This window comes from Varanus komodoensis, unplaced genomic scaffold (assembly GCF_004798865.1).
Source record: "Varanus komodoensis strain SLA01 unplaced genomic scaffold, ASM479886v1 scaffold12, whole genome shotgun sequence".
NCBI classification, from domain to species: domain Eukaryota; kingdom Metazoa; phylum Chordata; class Lepidosauria; order Squamata; family Varanidae; genus Varanus; species Varanus komodoensis.
In genome coordinates, this window is record NW_025335349.1 from 13,789,352 (window position 1) to 13,812,953 (window position 23,602).

At 40.3% G+C, this 23,602-nt stretch overlaps 1 protein-coding gene across 1 annotated transcript in view; it reads left to right on the forward strand.

Annotated features, from left to right (window-relative positions):
- VPS13B (vacuolar protein sorting 13 homolog B) overlaps positions 1-16,605 on the forward strand; it is a gene marked incomplete at its 5' end in the record, with an annotated part of 380,746 nt that extends 364,141 nt beyond the window's left edge. Inside the window, 4 exons of the mRNA XM_044421459.1 lie at positions 7,811-7,987; positions 12,029-12,131; positions 12,673-12,922; positions 13,035-16,605. Coding sequence (XP_044277394.1) covers positions 7,811-7,987; positions 12,029-12,131; positions 12,673-12,922; positions 13,035-13,283 — 779 coding nt within the window. The remainder of the gene's footprint in view (positions 1-7,810; positions 7,988-12,028; positions 12,132-12,672; positions 12,923-13,034) is intronic.
- Positions 16,606-23,602: the final 6,997 nt, after the last annotated feature.

Consider the following 23,602-nt stretch of genomic DNA (forward strand, 5'->3'; position numbering starts at 1 on the left):
ATTTCCAGACCATCTTCAAGGGCAGCCCTGCATAGAGTCTGTTACAATGGTCCAGCCAAGAGGTTACCAGAGCAAGAGTGACTGTTCAATAATCCCCTCATCAATAATCATGAGAAAGGTTTTATCTTGTTAGGTCTTGGAGAGAGTGTGATCTGAATAGAGCCTCAAAATGTGTATCCTTATTTGCAATTTGTGTTAAAGGGAGTATTTAAGCACTTGAGAGAGTTTTTGTTTGTATTTTTGAGTAGCATTTTCTGGGTTAGGAGGCAAAAGCAGGATTGGGTCTGCCAGAGAAATAGGCGAGTAAGTAGGGGTGTGTGAAGATACTGGAGGATGGAGGGCTTGAATGGGAGGAATACAGTCTGTGCTGATGGAAGCACAGTTCCTCTGCTGTTAGTTCATCTAGTTCTCCCATTTAGCAGAAGCTTACTGGTATTTTTCCAAGTTTATTTCTGACCCAGCCATTGACAAGTGAAGGGAATAGGACCAACGGAACAAATACCAGCAGCTGTCATGGCCAGGCCAAGCAGAAAGTGAATCTGTGCCAGGGGTCAGCAACAGGATGAGCTCTGAAACCATGGGATTGCCCTTTTTTATGGGAGAGCATGAAGTTTCTGGGAAGTTTAAGGAGGTGGAGCCTCCCTCCTTCCAACCAGGCCCCTGCCAGGAACTGTTACTGATCCATGTTGGATTTGCAAGGATGACTGCATCCCCACCCCCATCATTCCTGCCTTCCTTTCAAAAAAAAAAAAAAAATGAAGTGCAGGAGGAGCTGTTGCTTTTTTGCAGAAAAGAGTTGTCTAGGTATGGGTTAGTGGGGAGCAGCAGGAGGTACCCTATAGAAGCTCTTAGGTGCAGCAGACTGCATGCAATGGCACATGGAATTGTCACATCTCTGGAACAGATTATAACAGGGACCATTACAAAAAGAAGCACATTCAGAAGGAAGGAAAGTTTATGTGAAATCCTGGCTCAGACCAAGTTTGTTCTGGAAGCTATTTTGGAGGTCAGGTTTTGCCGTATGGCCCCTGAAGCCCCTGTAATCATGGAAGAAGCTTCTTGCAACTTCAACGTGTGACTTCCATCCGCAGTTCTCTTCATCTTGTAGTTCCCAGTAAATCCTGGCCTGTAATCATTCCAAACTGAGGATCTACTGTAGGCTCAAGTCCTGGTAGAACAAGTAACTTGCTCTGCAATGCAGTATTAAAAGCCATACTGTTGTGAGCCATCCAAAGAACTTTGGCTGTGGGATGGTGTAAATATGAAATCACCACCACCACCACTATCATCTGTGTTGAGTGCATTGCAGCTAGACAAATTTTTAAACACTTCTGCTGTGAATGAAGTTGAATAAACTTTTTCAAGAATGAAAAGCTAGCTGCATATAAAACAGCAATTGTGGCTGCTTAGAAGTGCAGGGTATTATTGTCTTTGCATGTTCTTATGTTTTGGTCATGACATCTTAAAAGCAAGAAAGGTACAAAGACTCAGTCATTCCAGCATTTCCCTTTAATGAGTTATAGGAAAACCTCTTAAACTGATTATTTCCTTTGCATCATAGATAACTTGCATGCTTATTTTTGTTTGAAAACCACTTGAGTATAGTTCAAATGTTAAGTAAACTTTTATGGAAACTATTTCTCCAGCAAATAACAGCCACATCACAGCAGCCTTACATAGCTATATTTAAAGCTGCAGCTGAAAATGCTCCACTGTGGCAGAAAATCACAATGTATGTTTAAAAGTGTGTTTGTTGCATTGTTTGCAAAAAATATCCATTTAAATTCCTTAAGTAAAAGTAGGATTTCAAACAAAATCATTTGCAAGTGAAGTGTCTTAGGAAGGGTGCATGCATCCTTGAAGAATACAAATTTGCACTGCCTGGTTTTGAGTTGAATCCAGATTACACTTACACAGGCCCAGCTGCATCCCCACCCCACAGCAGCCCCTCCAGCCCCTCACCCTGCTGAATGGGATAAGCTTTGGTGCAGTTGCAGGTGGGAAGATCCCTGAAATCAGATAGCAGCACCTTCTTTGAACAGACACCTGTCTGTTGAAAGTGGATTCTGGTTCCAATCCATCAGGAGTATATGAGAGTATACAGCAGTGCTGCACAGTTTGTGGCCCTCCAAACATTTTGGCTTATAAACCCCATGATCCATCAGAATTGGTTGTACCAGTTAGAGCTGACAGAATTGTAGGCAAGGACAGCTGGAGGCCTGCAAATTGTCTACCCCTGTCCTTTGAGACCAAATTTACTAGAAAACAACAGACATAAAAATATGGAAAAAATATGGAAATGGCTAGCTTGAAACAATTTGTTCTGTTTCTTATTTTTTGGTGCTATGCAATTCAGTGCAAGGAATGAACTATATGTGAAATCAGCCACCCATCCAGAATTGCAGCTGCATCTCAAGTCCTCCTTCTCATAAGCTCCCTGTCATGCTGCATCACCCTGTCCCCACCAGTATAGAGAAAAACACATAGAAAACACATAGCATCAGAGCACATTATGGAGAGGGTCTTATTAAGGGGTTGCTGCCTTCAGCAGCAGATACGTATTCCTTTTAATGTATAATTCTGCTCTGAGATGAATTGGAAGGAATTGGGGAAATGAAAACAATTGGTTCAAGGCTACTGGCGTGACATAACCTAGACTAGAGGTGGACAGACTTCAGACATCTATGCATAACATAGGCAGGGCGCTGCACCTGCATGGAGCCTGCTGTTGAGAAGTTTTCCTAGCTAAGAGCATTTGGTTGGGAACCCCTCCCCTCCTGAGCAAAATATGGGAAGAGTTCCTGTCCATTCCCTTAATGGGAGCTCAGAGAACTTGCACACAAAAATCCATGCTTGGTAAGCCTGATCTTTCTTAATTTAAGGAGTATGATTTAGGAAGAGAGAAGTAGTGCCCTTCTTACGCAATTAGGAGTCAGAAATCCCTGCAAATTTCAGTAATAATTCAGAGATCTGCCAGTAAGTAGATCCAGATCTACCTTCTGCCCTCTCCTAACTTGGTCACTGAAAAAAGCCTGGACTCAGCCCTCCATCCTGTAGAATAGAGAACATGGCTCCATGATGTAGTGATGGATGAAGGCAGGGTTTAGTGTGTGAACAGTGCCACAAGACTTGTCCCCTAGCAGTGAATACGTACCATTGCTTCAGGCAACAACATATGTTGGGTTGCTACTGAAAATGTCCATGAACTAGCAAGCATACATTTTGAGGAAAAAGGATGATACAAAAGAAAATACCTGTAGTGGTAGTCTAGGCTATGATCCTAGACTACCATCTGTGATGTTAAAATGATGTTAAAAATCACAGATTCCTCAGTGAAAGTCTTCTATGTAAACACCAATGAAATGAATAGGAACAGCTTACAAGCTGTTCCATTGCCTTATTGCCTGGGCATTTATTGCAAAAAATGAATAATAAAAATGACATGATCTTGCATTTTTAAAATAGATTTTCCATTTTAGCTATGATATGAGGAAACAGAATCCACAAGGGAGGAATTATGGCGAGTGATTAATATACATCCACAATGTCCAGGATTTGCAATACTGGAATCCACATCATCCTAAAGAGCCCTGTGCAAACAATTCTTTAACAAGTTCTTCTACCATTTTTTAAAGGTCCTCTGTATGGTAGAAGACACACCATCATCAGATTCCCATTGCTTTTTGCTTAAGTATATATATAAGATCTACTTAATTTATTTTCTCTAGAGAATGCCTTGAAGCGTCTTGCTGTTATGGCAATACTGTCAACTTGTGGAACTCCTTAATTTTCAAAGACATTAGGCTCAATGCTGGAAGTATTATTACTGTTTTATTTAAACATACTATATTATTGGCTGTTCTTGGATGCTGCCTTTACTCAAGATACATATGAGGAACTGCAGTTTACAAAACTGTTTAGACCATAGTTGCTTGCACTGTTTTGCTTAAACAAAACGAAAGCTTGTCTCATCACTTGGGTTCTGTTTACAATTCTTTATTGCTGAAATAATGCCCACTACTCTTAGCCACACAAAAAAAAATAGCCAGTCATCCAAATAAATATCCACAAGTACATTGTAAGGTGAATGATCAACTACTTAGATTGTATCTTGCAAGTGAGGAATTAACAGGCATATGGACATTCATCTTAAATATTATTTGCTCATATTTATAAGAAAGCTGAAATATCTTTTTGCAACACAGACGCACATGTCCGTGAACTACTAGCCTATCAGCACAATGACCCGTGAATAATATCCATACTCCCTTGCAACCTCTGGTCTGGTCCATTTTTTCATTGACCAGTGTCTTGTGGTGTCGCAGTAGTTCTGGGAACGTATATTTGTCATGGCTCTTTTAGCTTTCATTGGCCTGCCAACTCTGATGTAATAAACAAGTTTGCACCGAGGGTATGGAATAGTCCCAGTGTCTTGTAGCTATAGTTTAAAGGTAAAGTGCACACAGTAAGAAACATATATGATCAAGTAGTAAAATGAGAGAGTGCAAAATGTATATACACATCAAAGTAATCACCACCAGTTACACATGAAAATATTCCTTCCCTCATCATATGTACAAATCTGTGATTTTAAGATTCCTTACACACTGGGAGTGGAGATGGAAGTTGGCAGGAGGACAATTAATCACAAAAGAGTTACATATTACATTAATTGAAAAATACATCCCTTTAACAGTCACTATGGAAGCAAGAAGGAGTATGACTCCTATCCATGCTAGTTTGTTTGCTCAGTGCTGCTGCTAGGGCTGGACCCCACCGCTAAGGGCCATGACCCTGCAGCCCAGCACTCCATGACCACCAGGTGGTGGGCCTTGGCAAGCAGGATCAGCACTGGCACTGGCACCTGGGTCTGCATGTGAGTGTGCTGAGGCCCACCAGGGCTGGTCTTCACCACAGCAACCTTTTTTCTTATTTTTATTGGTAAGGGACAGTCAGCCAGGCAAATATGTAGCTACAGGTCCTCATTTTATCATTTTTATTTCAAATATGGTACTCTTTTCTACACCCAACTTGTGCTTATTCCCAGATAAATATGTTTAGCACCAGAGAAGCAGCAGCACATTCCATTTTATTCATATAGTCTTTCATAATGGTGGTATAATTTAAGCAAATTTAAAAATATGAGACTGCATGTGCTCACATATTTTCTTTTAACAAGGCTGAAAAAAATATTAATTTTTGTGCTTCACAACCAAAGAAATAACTATATGGGTGTTTAAAGGCAGACTTCTATTAGCCCTTTCAGTCTAAATTAAGTCTAAAATTACCAAGTTGCACTACCATCTTTGCCAGTATATCCTGGTGCAAGCATTAGCTTGATCAAAAGCCCAGGTAGACAAATGACATATACAAGAAGACTGAAAAGTATATATCCACTTGACTGGAAGGATTTTAAAGTTGTTTATCCAACAGCATCTTAGAACAGAATCTTAGGAATTGTACTTTTGGGAGATGGCTGTAGAAGTCTAACAGCACTTTCTCAGCACCCCCACTTGCTAAAAGTTTTGAGAGGAACAGCAACACAGTGACTAGTGTATAAAGGCCTGTCAAAGAAGGCCTCTGTTTGAAGACCTCCTGTATTCATGGGGTTCCCTGATTCAACTACAGTTTAAAGATTAAAAAGTATAAGAAACTGGGAGAGCACTTGGCCATCCATAGTTAGCATCTAAACAACGAAATGAGCAGGTACACAGATCACCTGTTCACAGGCTTCCTGTTATGGTGAGATGCACTGCATTTCTATTTAAAGTACATTAGTTCTCAATGTGCATCTATATCAATAGCCATAGTACATTTTTATGAAAATAGATGCCCGTCTTTTGGTGATGTCTCTTCTGTTCTGGAGATGTATGGGTAGCCATCCTAGTTATACCACTCGTAGAGTTGTCTGTAATGATATTCTGATGGCCATTACACACTCGTCTGCTTAGCCTTTCCTCTTCCACCCATCCCCACCCCACTAACCTCAGCTACTGTCATAGGACTTCAGACCAGTGTTTGTGAGGTAAACCTGCATCTTGTCAGAACAGTGACAGACTAAAATGAAATGTCATTTTAGGGGCAGTGGGGAGGAAGTTTCAGGGGGAAAGCGATAGTCCAGCAACCAGTTAAGCGCTCCCTTCCCTCCTGTCCCTTCTTCACCATGAACTGCTCCTTCCTGAGTGGTCCCTGTGAGAAGAAAGATGCAGTGGTTATGCAGTCTGTAACTTCACTCAAATGCAAGATGAAATGTGAGAGCAGAAGTTAATTCTAATTGTGCTTCTGAGAAAATGCACTAAAAATAGGATTATGCATTTTCTAAACCTTTAATAGCTTCTATGAATAATAAATGTGCTTTATATGTGGTGATGGGTACACAAATGTTTTGCACAGCATGTTCACAGTTGCAAATGACTGAAGCTTCTGTATGGGATTAAGAAAGGAAGAAAAATCTAATTCCCCCCAGCAATATTTTGCAAGTTTATGATGCCATGGTCTTCATGAGTATACTCATAGCTCCTTTAGTAGCTTGCCTTTTTCTTTTGGTAAATGAACCAAGGGGAAATTTTCATCTTGTAAATTGATAACCACAAGTTTGTCAACAGAGTTTGTTTCATTCCCAGTTTATTCCAAGAGTAGGTTGCAGTATCTTTATCCTATGCTCAAAGCAACCAGGTGAAGGGATTATGTTGAAAGACTGTAGAATGTCCGAGGCTACTTCATGTTATGACTAGCAAGAACACTTTTAAACCTGGCTCTCTGCTAAAATGTTGTTTGTTGTCCCCAGAGGGACCCAGTCTTTCTGAATAGTAACTTCGAATTCATGTGCACATAGTGAACAGCAGTTGTCCATAGTGTCTGCTTTGTATTGTCTGAATGGGACTAAATAGATGTCCCTTCCAGCTCTGCTGTTTGATCTCTGTACTCTGTAGACTTTAGCCAATGATTTCCTCTATGCTGAACAACGACCTTGAGCTCAGGCACTTAAGATTCAAATTGCTGTCAAGTAACACCTTGTCCCTTTGTTCAATCATTGTCCTTTTAGTGAGTTCCAAATAGCTTATCCATCAAAGTTACAACAGCTAGAGACATCTCTGCATTAAGTGGCTTGAGTAAACTCCAGATCAAAGAGAGAGCCCACCTTACATACCTGTTTACATTTAGGAAGATTTAAGCTGCAGTCCTCTGTTGATACTAAAAGCCAGAGGGGTCATTAAGGCACTTGTAAAAGTTTGACCCATGCGCATTAAAGTAAAATATGGTTGTGTTCACAAAGACAGTAACAAAAAGTCCCAAAGCCTAATTCTACTAAGCTGAGTAATATATCCAAGGTTGCATTAGTTTATGAGCATTTCTGGCAATAGAAGGGGGATATTAAAATGATATATGGAACATTGGGAATTTTTTTCTTATGAAGTCAATTTTAGGATTACATGAAAATCTCATTTCCATAACAGCTAAAAGGCACTCGATGCTAGCGGACATTTGTTTCAATCTTCAGTACACACATACCCACACAGTATCCTAAATTCTACTAAGTCAGCAAAGGTACGTAGAAAGAAAGCACCTGAGATAATAAATTGCACTATGAAGTCACAAAGTGTAAATGTTATATAAAAGAAAAACATGAGGGGAAAACAGGAGTGGGAGAGAGAATGAAAGGTATTGCTCAGTTTAATTGGCATTCCTTATTGCAGTATTAGGCAGATGGCATTCAGATTTTCAGTCCAAGCAAAACTATTGCAAAGCCAAAGCTTCCTCCTGTTCTACAATTTTATTGTACTGTAATACTTGTGAATTCTCATTATAGGTGCGATTGCTGGTATTGTAGATCAGCCAATGCAGAACTTCCAGAAAACATCAGAGGCCCAGGCTTCAGCTGGACACAAGGCCAAAGGTGTTATCTCTGGTGTAGGAAAAGGAATTATGGGGGTTTTTGCTAAGCCCATTGGAGGAGCAGCAGAGCTTGTCTCTCAGACAGGCTATGGTAAGTTTTAGTAAATCTTTGAATATGAATGGTGTTTCTTTGCCAGTTTTCAAATTTTCTTTTAATTGTAGTTTGTTGTATACTTGCATTATATTTAAGCAAGAAAATGTCTTTCTTCCTGACACAGCTTCCTTTTAAAGGGTTTATAATTTTATTAATTAAGATTTAGGCCTTTTTTATTACAAAGAATTTTTGAGTAGTAGTGAACACTGGTGAAATATATTCTGTAGAAAAGAAAAAATAGGTTGCTGATTTGTGTAGGAAGTGCAATTAAGAACAAAATCTGGAAGTACTTCAAGGTAGAACTGTGATTATGCTTTACTTACTTGCACATGATTCAGCGTGATGGTAAGCAAAGCAAACTACAGGCCATTACGAGAATGACACATTCCATAGCTGAAACCCTCATGAAGATTTATCAACGTCTTGTTAAAATATAAAAATTCAAAAATAAAACCATCAGATTCATCCTTACTCCAAGATACTAAAAGCTAACTCAAAGAGAAAATACAGCATGCCCATCAGATGATCTCAGTCATCCGCAATCCTCTAAGGATGAAAGGATGGTCAACATGTAGCTCTTCAAATGTTTGGACCATTCTTCCCAACCAAAATATACAATGATGAGGGATGATGGGAGTTGTAGACCCAGACATCTTGAAGTTACTCTCCCCTGCTGAAATGAGGCAGCTCTGTAACTTTCAAGCAGCCATACATTTAGAGCCTATATTACTATGCCACTAACGTACAAATGTAAAGCATGGATAATTTAATAAAATTATACTCTTTTCTGGTTTTAGACAACACAAGCTTATAGTTGTGTGATCTGATTTTAGAGGTATAGATATATAAGTTGCTTAATAGAAATTAGTTTTGAATTGCATCTCCCTATTTACCTTCTAAGATGTTCAGAATGTCTTCCTGCCACCAGAGGCCAGTATTTCCTATTTATTTATTTACATTTTTAGTCCCTCCTTTCCCCTAAAGACTTCAAAATAGTTAACAAGAGAAAAGAGCAGAACTATATAAAATGCAAGCACAAAAATTGAAAATGGCAGAATAAAAATAATAGTCTAAAACACATTATTAAACACCCACCTCAAAAAGAAAGATTTTAAAAGATGTTGAATAACCATTGATGGACAGACAAGGTAAGTTTCCTTTAGGAAGGGTGCCCAGAGCCAGGGGATAGTCACTGGCAGGCCTTTGCCCCACTTCAATCCAAATATACTTCAAGATTCTCCATGCATGATCTTAATAAGCAGACATTGTGTTGTGAGAGACAGTGGTTTTTCACATACTTTGATCCCAAACTGTCAAGGACCTTGAAGCTCATTAGAGTTTGAGTATTTTGTGACAGCCCCATACAGTCATAATCCCATGTTTTAGGCTATACTTCTGAGCACTAAATAATATGGATTAACAGGACATACCTGCAACAGCCACGTGCACAGTACGATAACTATCAGATACTGCATAATAGTTCTTGGTGGCAATTGTACCTTCCCTTCTGTATTGTACACAGTATAATGTAATACATGCAAATTAAGATGTACAGCACTGTTTCTGAACTAGAAAGCATGTAGTGGGAAGAGCAGTGAAGACATGTTTTCAACTTTCTTACACTAAGGAAAACAGTCATGGTGTAGTATGCCAACCACTTACCCCCTTATACTGTAGTCCCATAGACATTTGTTCAATTAGTATATTTTACTCATATAAAGTGAAAATCCCTTTTCCTTTAACAGGCCCAAGGTTCCCCTCTTTAAAACACGAGCCATTCCACCATTTATGCTGACATGGCATTTAGATTTCCATTAACTAAATCTTTAAACACCATTTTACACCCTGCATGGTTGTACAGAATATAACCACACAGCCTGCTTGGCTTCTCAACGTCTAAGCAAATTGAAGATTTGTCTGTGCACATTTGCCTAATTTATCTGGAACAGATGAGGGATTGCATCCAAAAGTTACTTTCATGCTCTTTCTTTCTCACTGTGTCCTTCTCTGCTCTCTGAATTCCCCTCCTGGGGCTCAAGGGACCCTCAGGAACACAGCATGTGGCAGCAAGAAAATTAGAGAAAAATCAAATAGAGGCAGCTTGTGTGAAGGATTTCTTCTCATGAATGCTTCCCTTCCCATTTATCCCTCTTTCTTCAGGCCCAGTACTATATACTTGGCCTTTACTGAAGGTTACCTGACAACAGCAGAGGCTTTTAGTGAGGCACAGGGGGCTATAGTGGGAAGGAGATCATGAAAGTTCTGCTGCACAAGCGGCATTCTGCTTGCTAAAGCTGGATGCAGAAAGTGGATGTGTGCACTAATCTTTAAACTGCTGAGTGATTAGAAGTCTGGTGTACAAATTATCCCCCTCCCCCCCATAAGTTTGAGATAGCTTGATTTAAATGGAAACTGTGCCTTTGGGAAAAAAGTAGGGTAAAAATAAATAAATCAAGATAAGCGAAGATCAGTTCCTCTGAAACCCACAAGGAAGAAGTACAAAGCTGGAAGATACTATGTGTAATAGGCTTTCCATGTATTTATGTTTTTAAGTTGTTGGCAAATGATAAGGATTTACTCCACTGCAAATAGTGGCTTGGATCCAGAGAGCTACTTTAGGAGGGCCCAAGGGCTTGTGAGCACCCAGTAGAGTTTTTTGTGTTTTCCCTTTGAACAGCAGACATTCCTCTCTTGAAATGCCACAAGCTGCTGTAGTTGGAAAAGTAATCTGAAAAGTGGAGGTGAAGGAGACAGTAGCTTTTACCCAGAGTGTACAAGTGCAAACGTGCCTTGCATGCACAGAACGACTTGCACCACTGTTGCACGTTCTGTGTCCACTGCCCAAGAGAGGAAGAAGGGTAACACAGACTATTAAATGGCAGTGCATGGGTATCCTGGCCACAACTAGATTGCAAATGGGACTGAGCCCAATGAGAGGAATGCAAGGGCAGGAGACCACACAGGAGTCAACACATGTTCTCTTTCTCCAACTGCAAATGACATTTTCATTTGCATAATGCTGCAAAACCTCAGTCAGCTAATTGTTACAACTGGAATGCATCTTTTAAACATTACCATCAGCTTGTGTGTTAAGTATTAAGTTGTAGTCCTCCCTCAAACCCAATTCATCATTTAATTTGGTATTCATTTCATAAAATGGACTCCTAAGTTGCTTACACTCTTATGCAGAAATGTCTGTTGGGTCATTAGAGTGCGTAGCTTGTCAAAGCCATTCCTTCTGCCCCCACTTCATCCCCAATTATATAATTGGTGCATAGCTCTGTGTACCCTGTAGCTCTGCAGCATCATGCTTAGTCTAGATTTGATCAGCCTTGTAAAACTTTTATTGTATCTGTGAAGTTTTTACACCCTGCTAATTCTCAGTCTAATGACCATGCCTTCATTTATAAAGATTTACAAGCCATCAGAAAGCACACATGCCAGGTCACCTTTTAGCTCTGGCAGTTTTGCTCAGAACAAACAGGAAAAGACACAGCACCACAGAGCTCTACCTTGGCACAAAGAAACACTCTTCATATTTCAGATGCCCCAAGAGAACTCATAAACATTTGGGAACCATGTTTGTTAGCTGGATTAAGTAACCTCTATTGAAATGCAGTATCTAGGGCAAACTTGCCTTCTAATGTTTACTAATCATGACATGTACGTGGAAGAATTTGAATGTGAACCAATGAAGTTAACAATGATCTTGAATTTTTATGCATACATTGTTAAATGACATCCTCAATCCTATTCTGGACTGATAACCCTCAAGAGCATTATGTTTCCCCCAATTGCTAGTATGTGTCTGACATTCTGCCTTTTGTTTGTTAGCTAATACTAAAATCCACTAGGGTTAAGTGCACAATTGTTGTATTCTAATGTTGAATGAATTATCTCCACTAGAGTGTCCAAAGATGTGACATCACTTTGGATCTGTGCTATTTTATGGACTGCTCTAAGAAGATGACATCACTGCAACATGCTCCTTTTTCCAAAAAAGACCTCTAGTAAAAATCTTAACTTCTCTTACCACAGGTATTTTGCATGGAGCTGGACTTTCTCAGCATCCTAAACCACGTTATCCTCCAAGTGATCAACATGCTGAGCAGGCACCAAACAGTCACGTCAAATATGTCTGGTAAAATTTGGGGGGACACTTGCTAATTTTATGGCCACATTAATAGATTATGGCCTGCAGTCAAGTTGCCCTAGAAAAAGCTGAGTTGCAATATATTTAGGAACACTAAACACAGAGTTACTGCACAGAGGCCCACTCTGCAGAGCCTTAAGCAGATGATCTTCTTTGAGCTTTGAAACTCTGCTGCTGATCTGCTTGTTTATTTTAGTTGCCTTTGCACTGGATACAAGTACAGCGTATCTTCTGAGTAGCTCCTAGAGTGCTGCTCAGTATTTGGTTCCAGCTTCTTGGGGTGATTTCTCCACTAGTACGAGAAATGAGTTGGGCAAAGGGAACACAGTTGTAACCATCAATTAGGTCAGCTTGGCTGCAGATGATAAAGAAGTTTTGATATTGTTACAAAGTAAGCATGACACCATTTTGATTTAAAGCTGAAAAGGGATTTGTTACTGCTTTTTATGGCAGGTTCATTGCAAAACTTGGTGCAATTGACAATATCCTTAGAGCTCAAGTTTCTAATCCTAAATTATTATTTTAACAGGAAAATGCTTCAGTCTCTTGGGAGACCAGAAGTTCACATGGCCTTGGATGTGGTCATTGTGAGTGGATCAGGCCAAGAACATGAAGGATGCTTGCTGCTTACCTCAGAGGTGCTGTTTGTGGTTAGTGTCAGTGAAGACACACAGCAACAAGCCTTTCCAGTGACGGAAATTGAATGTCTACAAAACAGTGAACAAAACAACCTGCTGAAGGTGCAACTCAAACAGCAAAGAGTTCCTTGTGATTTGGAGGTAAAGCTGAACAATGGTTCCCAGGCTTTAATAATAGTAACTGCTTTTAATTTAATTTAGGCTTCAGCTAAAAGACTGTACAGTTCAATAAATGTGTGTTCTCTGATTTCAGGCAGATGGAATTAGAGAAAGATTGTCTGAACAACAGTACAACAGACTTGTGGACTACATTTCAAAAGCATCCTACCATTTTGTACCTGGCACTTTATCTCTTCAAACCACAGGTCACATTGTAGCTGCAGAACCAGTTCCTACAACTGTTAAGACTTATCACTATCTTGTTGATTCTGTTTTTGCTCAAGTATTCATCAGTAAATTTACTATGGTAAAAAATAAAGCTTTGAGAAGGGGGTTTAACTAAGAACAGTGTGGAAAGAATTAAGTTTCTTTTTTTAAATATCTTCTATGCAGTGGCCTAATGTGAATTTCTAATTTCACATCACATGAAACAGATGTGTTTAATCTTGGTGGGCTGGTATAGTGAAGTAGCACAACTTTTTTTTAATGAGGGTATATATTGTTATATCCAGCCTGTATAGAATATGGTGATTCCTGATATCTTGATATGAGGCAAAACTGGGAAATATTAAACTGATCCATTAATCTTTGTGGAAAGGTAAGCTGCCAAGTAAAGGAAAATGTAGCAGCCCTTTAAGATAGTGAAAATCCTTTATCCTTTCTTTTAACTGGAAAACATACAAAGACTGATAAGAGTAACTCTGCAGACCAAAACATTCTTGTCCCACAAAGAATATCCCTGTTTGATCAATCCTATTTTAGGGTATGCCAGTTTTCTATAAATAAGCAAGGTTATAACTCAGCTGTAAAAACTTGCTCAGGGCTGAAATTTTTACTCCAAGTGCTCCATCCTATAGCAAAACATTTCCTCCCATGCAATCTGAAAGCACTGAAGTGTCTGTTTTAAGTTACTAGTGACAGCTGGGTTTCAGCATTATAATAGCTTTCTTAATTTGATTGAAATCTTGCAGGACTTTAGTCCTTACTATGTACTAGTGCCTTTGTGTAGTTTGGAAAGCAAATTGGTTAAGCATAGCATTAATTTATTTTTGAAACTTCCTGTCCGTAAGAACCTTATTTGCCCAGTCAGATTTATCTTAAGACTTTTGAATGTATATGCTATTGAGGGTTGTATGGCAATACATAAGTATGCAAGAATTGTCACTGATTATTATAGTGGGACCATTAATATGCATTGTGTAAAGTCAGTGTTCTCTGTCAAGTGTACCAAAAAACACAAAAACCCAACAACAAAAAAAGAAACTACAGACTTAATTAAAATTCAGTCAGTGATCAAAGATGGAAAGTAGTGAGACAACTAGTAGTACATAGCAAGATTTACTCTGAAGTAATGTGCTTTGAATAGTAATATTGATTTCAAAAGACCATTCGGCCTAGATACTTCATTAATTTCTCCTGAAGCCTATCTTTAATGAGTACACACAATTTAAACTCTTTTTGAATATTTCTATCTGTAAAATATTTAGAAATTAAGACATTCAGAGTTGAATAAATGTTGATTTAACCGTATCTGTGAAGATATGTTAATGTTAGACCTGTTTTGCACTTTATAATGACTCATGATCTTACCTGCGTGGTCTAGAAGTCAATGTATCAATAACTTTCAGATGGTCACCACCATCTAAACTCAAAAACACATTTCAAAAGGGAGGGATCCATACTCCAGTACTCTCGTGGATAAGAAGTCACTTGGTTTTTTTAAAACAGAACTGTTTCCCTTCCTTTAATGGAAACACCCATATATGAAAAAAAGAACCACAGTGGAACTGCTAAAAGTGGGGATGGAAAGTATGCTTTCTAAGTGAAAGCTTCTATAACCTTATCTAAATCATCACTATGAAAAAAAAAATAAATTTGTAATTGGATTAGCAGGATTATGGTCCATTGCCTATCTATATATAAGGCTACATTTCTCAATGAAGTAATCCACCTGATTTGATTTCTCACAGTTGAAGTTCTGCCATCTGCATGTGCTAGTATTGGGTGTTCTCAGACAAATAATGTGGATTTGTTGCAGGCACTTCAGATTTGGACTGTAGCATCAGTGTTGCCATAACATCTATGAAATGGGATCAGCAGGCATCAGTCTACTTTATGTTCTTGGCTACCAGCTTGTTTCTGCTTTAAAATTCTTGTCCCCTTGGCTCAGCTTTTTCAGGACAGAAAGTTGATATAGAAACAAAGCAAGGGGTCTCCCAGGCTATCTAGTCTGACCCCCGACTCCAGCCATCTCCACTCATGTAATCCCCGACATATGGTTATCTAATCTTTCCTTGGAACATCCTCACTGATGATGGGGCCTCAACCCCCTCCTTCGGAAGCCCATTCCATATCCTAGGGGTCCTAAGTGTCAGGAAGTACTTCCTGACATCCAATGTGAAGCCTGGTTCCTTGACTGGAAGGCATCCTGCCTGCCACTGTGGGGAAAACCAATTCACAGCTCTTCTCCACATGACATCCCCTCACATACAAGTTGCTGAAAGATCCCCAGTCTGAAAAGGCCCAGTTCCCTCAATCTCTCCTCCTATGTCATCCTTCCCAACCTGCCAACCATCTTGTAACCCTATGCCAAACTATTCCAACCTAGCTATCTCTCTCCTATAACAAGGAGCTCAGAACTGGATACAGAACTTAAGTTGAGGGTCCCCCGAAGTTGTGTAAAGCAGTATCAACAGCTCCCTAGATCTGGAGGCCACACTTGTGGCAAGGGTGGCAATTGCCCTAACTGCCACATCACACTGCTGACTCATGTTCAGCCTGCTGTCAACAAGTACCCCGAAATCCTATTCACATGTGCTGCTCTCCCCATCCTGGACTTGTGAAACCTACTCCTGTGTTCCAAGTGCAAAAACTTGCACTTACCCACATTGACTACCATCCTGTTGCCCCCCGCCCACTTCTACAGCCTGTCCAGATCCTTCTGGATCTAGATCACCTGCTCCTCAGTTGTGGCCACCACCCCCACTTTGGTATTGCCCATGAATTTAGCCAGCAGACTGGTTATCTCTTCCTCCAGGTCACTGATAAAAAGGCTGAACAGAAATGAGCCCTGCTGGACTCCACTTGTCACTGGCTGATGATTCCCCACTAATAGTCACCCTCTGCTTGCAGTCCATCAGACAGTGTACCAATCTGTCACAAAGCTCAACAATTTCTCAAGCAGGATATCATACAGCACTTTGTCAAAGGCCTTGCTGAAATCCAGATAAACCACATTCCCTCCCATCTAGCCACCTCGAGACCTTATAGAATTCCAGAAGATTCATCTGGCAAGACCCGTTTTTAGTGTTACTTGCTAAATGTTAAAACTATGCCTAAATCAGTACCTGATGTTAACTCAAGCCATTACCTTTAGTAGTCATCTACTTTTAGTTGACATCTCCAGTACATACTTAATATAGTCAAATACTAGAACCTAAGAATGTGATTTCTGTATGCTTTTCATGTGTCCAGTTTTGTTACGTTACCTCTAGAAGCCATGTTTGTGTACTGTTATGTCAAGTGTGAAGTGAACACATCCAGTGCTAACATTTTATACATGGATCAACCAACTTGGTCATTGCTTACCTTGAAAGAGTACTATTTTACAATCTGTCCATTTCATTCCTGATTCTTTTACAGGAAATAAAGAATTATATTGCCAATTTTGTACATTGACTATATATATGTCATTTTATTCAGGGGAAATGTATTTCTAGATCTCACGACACACATGCTAAGAGCATTCCAGCTACAGGACACACTGTTGAACCAGGAAATACAAACTTATATCTGATCTGTGAAGACATGGTGAAATGCTAGTGCCATTTATTACTTACATATTTCAACATACCATTTATTGGCACCTTCTCAAATTGGATGGAGGTAACTCGTGGGGTGCCCACAGGGTTCAGTCCAGGGCCCATTGTTCTTAAATATCTTTATTAATGATTTAGATGAGGAAGTACAAGGAAAGATAATTACATTTTCAGATGATACAAAACTGGGTAGAATAGCAAACACCCTAGAAGACAGAATGAAGATCCAGAGCAAAACTTGAACATTGGACTCAAAGGAACAGAATGAGATTCAATAAGGGTAAGTGCCAAGTTCTCCACCTAGGAGAAAGAAACCAAATGGATCAATACAAGATGGAGAATATGTGGCTCAGCAGAACTGAAAGAGAAAAAGATCTCAGAGTAACTGTGGGCAATAAATGGGCTAAACATGAGCCAACATTGTGATGCAGCTGCCAAAATGGCAAATGCTATTTTGGGATGCAGTAACAGAAGTATTACTTCCAAATCACAAGTAGTAGTAGGTCCTCTATATGCCTCACTAGTCAGACCTTATCTGGAATACTGTGTCCAGTTCTGGGGACCAAGATTTTAAAAAGATGCAGAAAAATTAGAAAGGGCCCAGAGGAGGGCAACAAAAATGATCCAGGGTCTGGAAACACTGCCCTATAAAGAAAGACAGAGAAATGTGTATGTTCAGCCTTGAGAAGACAGAGGGGAACATGATAGCCCTCTATAAGAACCTCAAAGGCTGTCACAAAGAGGAAGGTTAAGATCTCTTCTTGCTGATAGAGTGTAGGACATGGAATAATCAATTCAAGTAGTGACAACCCAGATTCAGGCTGGACTTGGCAGTAAGCTCCCTTACTGTCAGAGCAATACAACAGTGAAACCAGCTGTCTAGAGAGGTGGTGGGCACTAGAGCACTAGAAACATTCAAAAAGAAACCAGACAGCCATCTGAGTCGAATGGTGTAAATTGGTGTCCTGCAACAGCAAGGGACTGATACAATGGCCTTCATGGGCCCCTTCTAATTCTACTATGATTTGAATGCACACCTCCATCTCCATTCCATGTAACAAGCTAAACAAATTCTATTTTTACATGTGACTAGCATTTGGTCATGGCATCCAAATACAGATAAGTTCTATTGTACCTTGAAGGAAAGATAAAAGTCCCTCAATTCAATTAAAGAGTATGGTGAGACTGATTTTCTGTTAAAAATTAGTCCTAAATGATCACCTGGTATGAGCTTTCTCCTATCATGTTGGAGGTTTGGTGACATATACTTGATTTTCGAAATTTCTTAGTATCAAAACTGTGACCTTGAATTAGCATGAAATTGCATTTATTGGGGAGCCATTTCAGGGTAATTACAACACTTGCAGTTCACTAAATGGCATCTGTAGCTTATTCAAAGAACACTTAATAATATTGCATGTTTAAGCTCATTTTTGGTTTTGTTAATTATTTTAAATTTTTGCCTAGAGTTTTGAAATGACCTGGCACTGCTAGCAGAAGAGAAGTTATTCCCTGTGCTTCCCAAATGCTGCTTGGGCATTTTGAGCTGCCGGGGAACAGTGGTCATTCTCTAACCCCTTGACTAGAGCAGTAAGTCTTTCTACCACTCTTGCTAAGGGGCTGTCTGGTTTTTTTTTAGTTGTCTAAACTCAGAAATTAACACAATAAGCTATGTTGGGTTTATTAAACTTTACCACAAACCATGAGTAATTGGGATAGTTTATATGGCACTCCTAGGTGGGAAGCACACTAAACAAAACAATTGTAGTTTATCAAACATTATTGCTAAATCTGTTGTGCAACCAAGACAGTGCTCTCTAATACACAATTAATTCAACTAGGGCAGTGATGGCAATCCTTTTAGAGATTAAGTGCTCAAACTGCAACCTAAAACCAATTATAGATCACAAAGTGCCAACACTACAATAAAACCTGAAAACTTAGGTTTTAGTTTAGAAAAAACACCTTGCAGCCAGTCCAAACAAATACAGTATATCACAGGAGTACACCCCTCACATTTTGTAAATACTTTATTGTATCTTTTCATGTGGCAACCCTGAAGAAATGACACTTTGCTACAATGCAAAGTAGTGAGTATACAGCTTGTATAAGTGTAAATTTGCTGTCCCCTCAAAATAACTCAACACATAGCCATTAATGTCTAAACCACTGACAACAAAAGTGAGTACACTCCTAAGTGAAACTGTCCAAATTGGGCATTATTAGCCATTTTCCCTCCCTGGTGTCATGTGACTCATTAGTGGTACAAGGTCTCAGGTGTGAACAGGGAGCAGGTGTGTTAAATTTGGTGTTATCGTTCTCACTCATACTGGTCACTGGAAGTTCAATATGGCACCTCATGGCAAAGAACTCTCTGAGGATCTGGAAAAAAGAATTGTTGCTCTACATAAAGATGGCCGAGGCTATAAGAAGATTGCCAAGACCCTGAAACTGAGCTGCAGCACGGTGGCCAAGACCATACAGCGGTTTAACAGGACAGGTTCCACTCAGAACAGGCCTCGCCATGGTCAACCAAAGAAGTTGAGCGCATGTGCTCAGCGTCATATCCAGAGGCTGGCTTTGGGAAATAGATGAGTGCTGCCAGCATTGCTGCAGAGGTTGAAGGGGTGGTGGGTCAGCCTGTCAGTGCTCAGATCACGCGCCACACACTGCATCAAATTGGTCTGCAGGGCTGTCATCCCAGAAGGAAGCCTCTTCTAAAGATGATGCACAAGAAAGCCCACAAACAGTTTGCTGAAGACAAGCAGACTAAGGACATGGATTACTGGAACCATGTCCTGTGGTCTGATGAGACCAAGATAAACTTAATTGGTTCAGATGGTGTCAAGTGTGTGTGGCAACAACCAGGTGAGGAGAACAAAGACAAGTGTGTCTTGCCTACAGTCAAGCATGGTGGTGGGAGTGTCACGGTCCTGGGCTGCATGAGTGCTGCCGGCACTGGGGAGCTGCAGTTCATTGAGGGAACCATGAATGCCAACATGTACTGTGACATACTGAAGCAGAGCATGATCCCCTCCCTTCAGAGACTGGGCCATAGGGCAGTATTCCAACATGATAACGACCCCAAACACACCTCCAAGACGACCACTGCCTTGCTAAAGAAGCTGAGAGGAAAGGTGATGGACTGACCAACCATCTATGGGGCATCCTGAAATGGAAGGTGGAGGAGCGCAAGGTCTCTAAGATCCACCAGCTCCGTGATGTTGTCATGGAGGAGTGGAAGAGGACTCCAGTGGCAACCTGAAGCTCTGGTGAACTCCATGCCCAAGAGGGTTAAGGCAGTGCTGGAAAATAATGGTGGCCACACAAAATATTGACACTTTGGGCCCAATTTGGACAGTTTCACTTAGGGGTGTGCTCACTTTTGTTGCCAGCGGTTTAGACATTAATGGCTGTGTGTTGAGTTATTTTGAGGGGACAGCAAATTTACACTATTATACAAGCTGTACACTCACTACTTTACATTGTAGCAAAGTGTCATTTCTTCAGGGTTGTCACATGAAAAGATACAATAAAATATTTACAAAATGTGAGGGGTGTACTCACTTCTGTGATATACTGTATATATATTTGGCAGTGCACTGACCATCCATGTGGAAGCTCGGACGAGTCAGGACTAATGAGTCGCGGCTCGTGATATCATCACTGGGGCCACTACCCCTTGCCAAGCATACGCATGGACACTATGTGCACTGTAATTTGAAGCTCAGCTGCTGGGGTGATGCTGGGGCGACGTAGCTCGCGTGCTGACACAGAGGGCTCTGCGTGAGCACGGTGGCACATGTGTCATAGGTTCGCCATTACTGCTCTAACCCTACACTGCTGCAGAACCTAACCTTAATATAGGGCAAAAGTTCCATTGAAAAGACGGCAATTTTGAAAAAGACTTCCCTGATAGCTTTTTCTGGACAGATCAACAATTCTGCCTGTTCTTCTAAAGGTATTCCAATCATCAGAAGCATGCCAGGACACCTAGTTTTTCTACCCCTAACCCTACCCTGGTGCAAACCCCTATCCCTAATATAGGGGTAAAGTTGCATTGAAAAGAGGGTGATTTTAAAAAAGGCTTCCGAGAAACTTTTTCTGCCGAGCTCAACACTTCTGCCCATTCTAAACACATTCCAACCATTAAAACCATGCCAGCACACCTTGTTTTTCTATTCCTAACCCTACCATGATGCACACCTCTAACACTAATATAGGGGTAAAGTTCCATTGAAAAGAGGGTGATTTAGAAAAAGCCTTCCCTGAGTAGATTTATCTGCACAGCTCAACATTTCTGCCCATTCTAAGAACATTCCAACCATCAAAACCATGCCATCACACCTCGTTTTTTTAACCATAACCCTACCTTGGTGCACTCCCCTAAACCTAATATAGTGGCAAAGCTCCATTGAAAGAGGGTGATTTTGAAAAAGCCTTCCCTCAGTAGCTTTTTCTTCTCAGCTCAATATTTCTGCCCATTCTAAAGACATTCCAACCATCTAAACTATACCAGGACACCTCATTTTTCTAACCCTAACCCTACCCTGGTGCACACCTCTAACCCTAATATAGGGGTAAACTTCCATAGAAAAGAGGATGATTTTGAAAAAACCTTCCCTGAGCAGTTTTTCTGCCCAGCTCAACACTTCTGCACATTCTAAACACATTACAACCATCAAAACACTTCCTTTTTCTAACCCTAACCCTACCCTGCTGCACACCCCTGTCCCTAATATAGGGCGAAATTTCCATTGAAAAGAGGGCGGATTTGAAAAAGCCTTCCTTTAGTAGATTTTCTGCCCAGCTCACCATTGCTGCCCATTCAAAACAAATTGCAACCATCAAAATCATGCGGGGACACCTCATTTTACTAACCTAACCCTACACTGACAGACACCCCTAACCCTAATGTAGGGCGAAATTTCCATTGAAAAGAGGGCAGATTTGAAAAAGCCTTCCTTTAGTAGCTTTTTCTGTCCAGGTCAACATTGCTGCCCATTCTCTGCACATTCCAACCATCAAAATAATGCCACGACACACACCCCTAACCCCAATATAGGGCCAAAGTTCCATTGAAAAGAGGGTGATATGGAACATCCCTTCCTTGAGTAGCTTTTTCTGCCCAGCTCAACATTTCTGCCCATTCTCTACACATTCCAAACTTCAAAATCATGCGGGGACACTTCGTTTTTCTAACCCAACTCTACACTAATGCTCAACCCTAACCCTAATGTAGGGCGAAATTTCAATTGAAAAGAGGGCAGATTTCAAAAAGACTTCCTGGAGTAGCTCTTTCTGCCCAGCTTAAAATTTTTGCCCATTCTCTACACATTCCACCCTTCAAAATCATGCCAGCACACCTTGTTTCTCTAACCCTAACCCAGCCCTGGTGCACACCTCTAACACTAATATTCGGGTAAAGTTACATTGATAATAGGGTGATTTTGAAAAAGCCTTCCCTGAGCAGTTTTCTGCCCAGTTCAACATTTCTGCCCATTCTAAACACATTCCTACCATCAAAACAATGCCAAGACACCTCCTTTTTCTAACCCTAACCCTACCCTGCTGCACACCCTGTAACTAATATAGGGTGAAATTTCCATTGAAAAGAGAGCGGATTTGAAAAAGCCTTCCTTTAGCAGAGTTTCTGCCCAGCTCAACATTGCTGCCTATTCAAAACAAATTGCAATGATTAAAATCCTGGGGGGACACTTCGTTTTGCTAACCCAACCCTACACTGACACACACCCCTATCCCTAATATAGGGGAAGAGTTTCATTGAAAAGAGGGTGATTTTGAAAAAGCCTTCCCTGAGAAGCTTTTTCGGCCAAGCTCAACATTCCTGCCCATTCTAAACACATTCCAACCATCAAAACCATGCCAGCATACCTTGTTTTTCTAACCCTATCCCTACCCTGATGCACACCTCTAACCCTAATATAGGGGTAAAGTTCCACTGAGATGAGGGTGATTTTGAAAAAGCCTTCCCTGAGCAGTTTTTCTGCCCAGCTCAACACTTCTTCCTGTTCTAAACACATTCCAATCATAAAGCCATGCTAGGACACCTTGTTTTTCCAACCCTAACCCTGCATTATCCCTCACCATTGGCTGTGCTGACTGGCTTGAGTTGTAGGACAAAATATTACGAAAGACAGAAGTGCCTCAGATGTAGGCCTGAGGTGCTGGCTAGGTTCCAATTTCTTAAAATCATGTATATGAATGATTTAGTTTTAATGATTTCAACATATCCATATAACTAAACTATAGGATTAATAGATCCCCCCTCAAAAGAAAACCGCTTACAATGTTTTGAGCTATCCATAGTCTTCACATAAAGCAGGATGCCAAATTAAGCCATCTGCATTATATTTTCAAACTTGTAAATTCAAATCTTGACAGTGAAACATATACTTCAAATGGACCATCAACGTCTAATCATTCTATATGAACGCACACTTTGTTCAAAACCGTTCACTACACCAAAGCTACTACTTTCAAATGCCTGAAAATACTAAGATGCCATAAGAAGAGACCTTCAGACTTTCAGGTCACAAGGCTTCTTTACTTAGAGAATACTTTTTTATCTACCTTTTAAAACATCAATAGTGGAAACCGCTTCTAATGGCCAAACATGCCCACACAATGCATGATTCAGCACCATCTAAAGAGCTCTGTACGGTAGAAACAATACAAGATACTCATTGACTAAGCTCAAGGATATGCAACCAGTGAAAAAATACTAATTGAACATTAAAGTCAACCAGAAAAGATGTTTAAAGGCTTTCCAGAAATACTTGAAATAAAATTAAGTTTTACTATGTACCTTAAAAGTTGCACA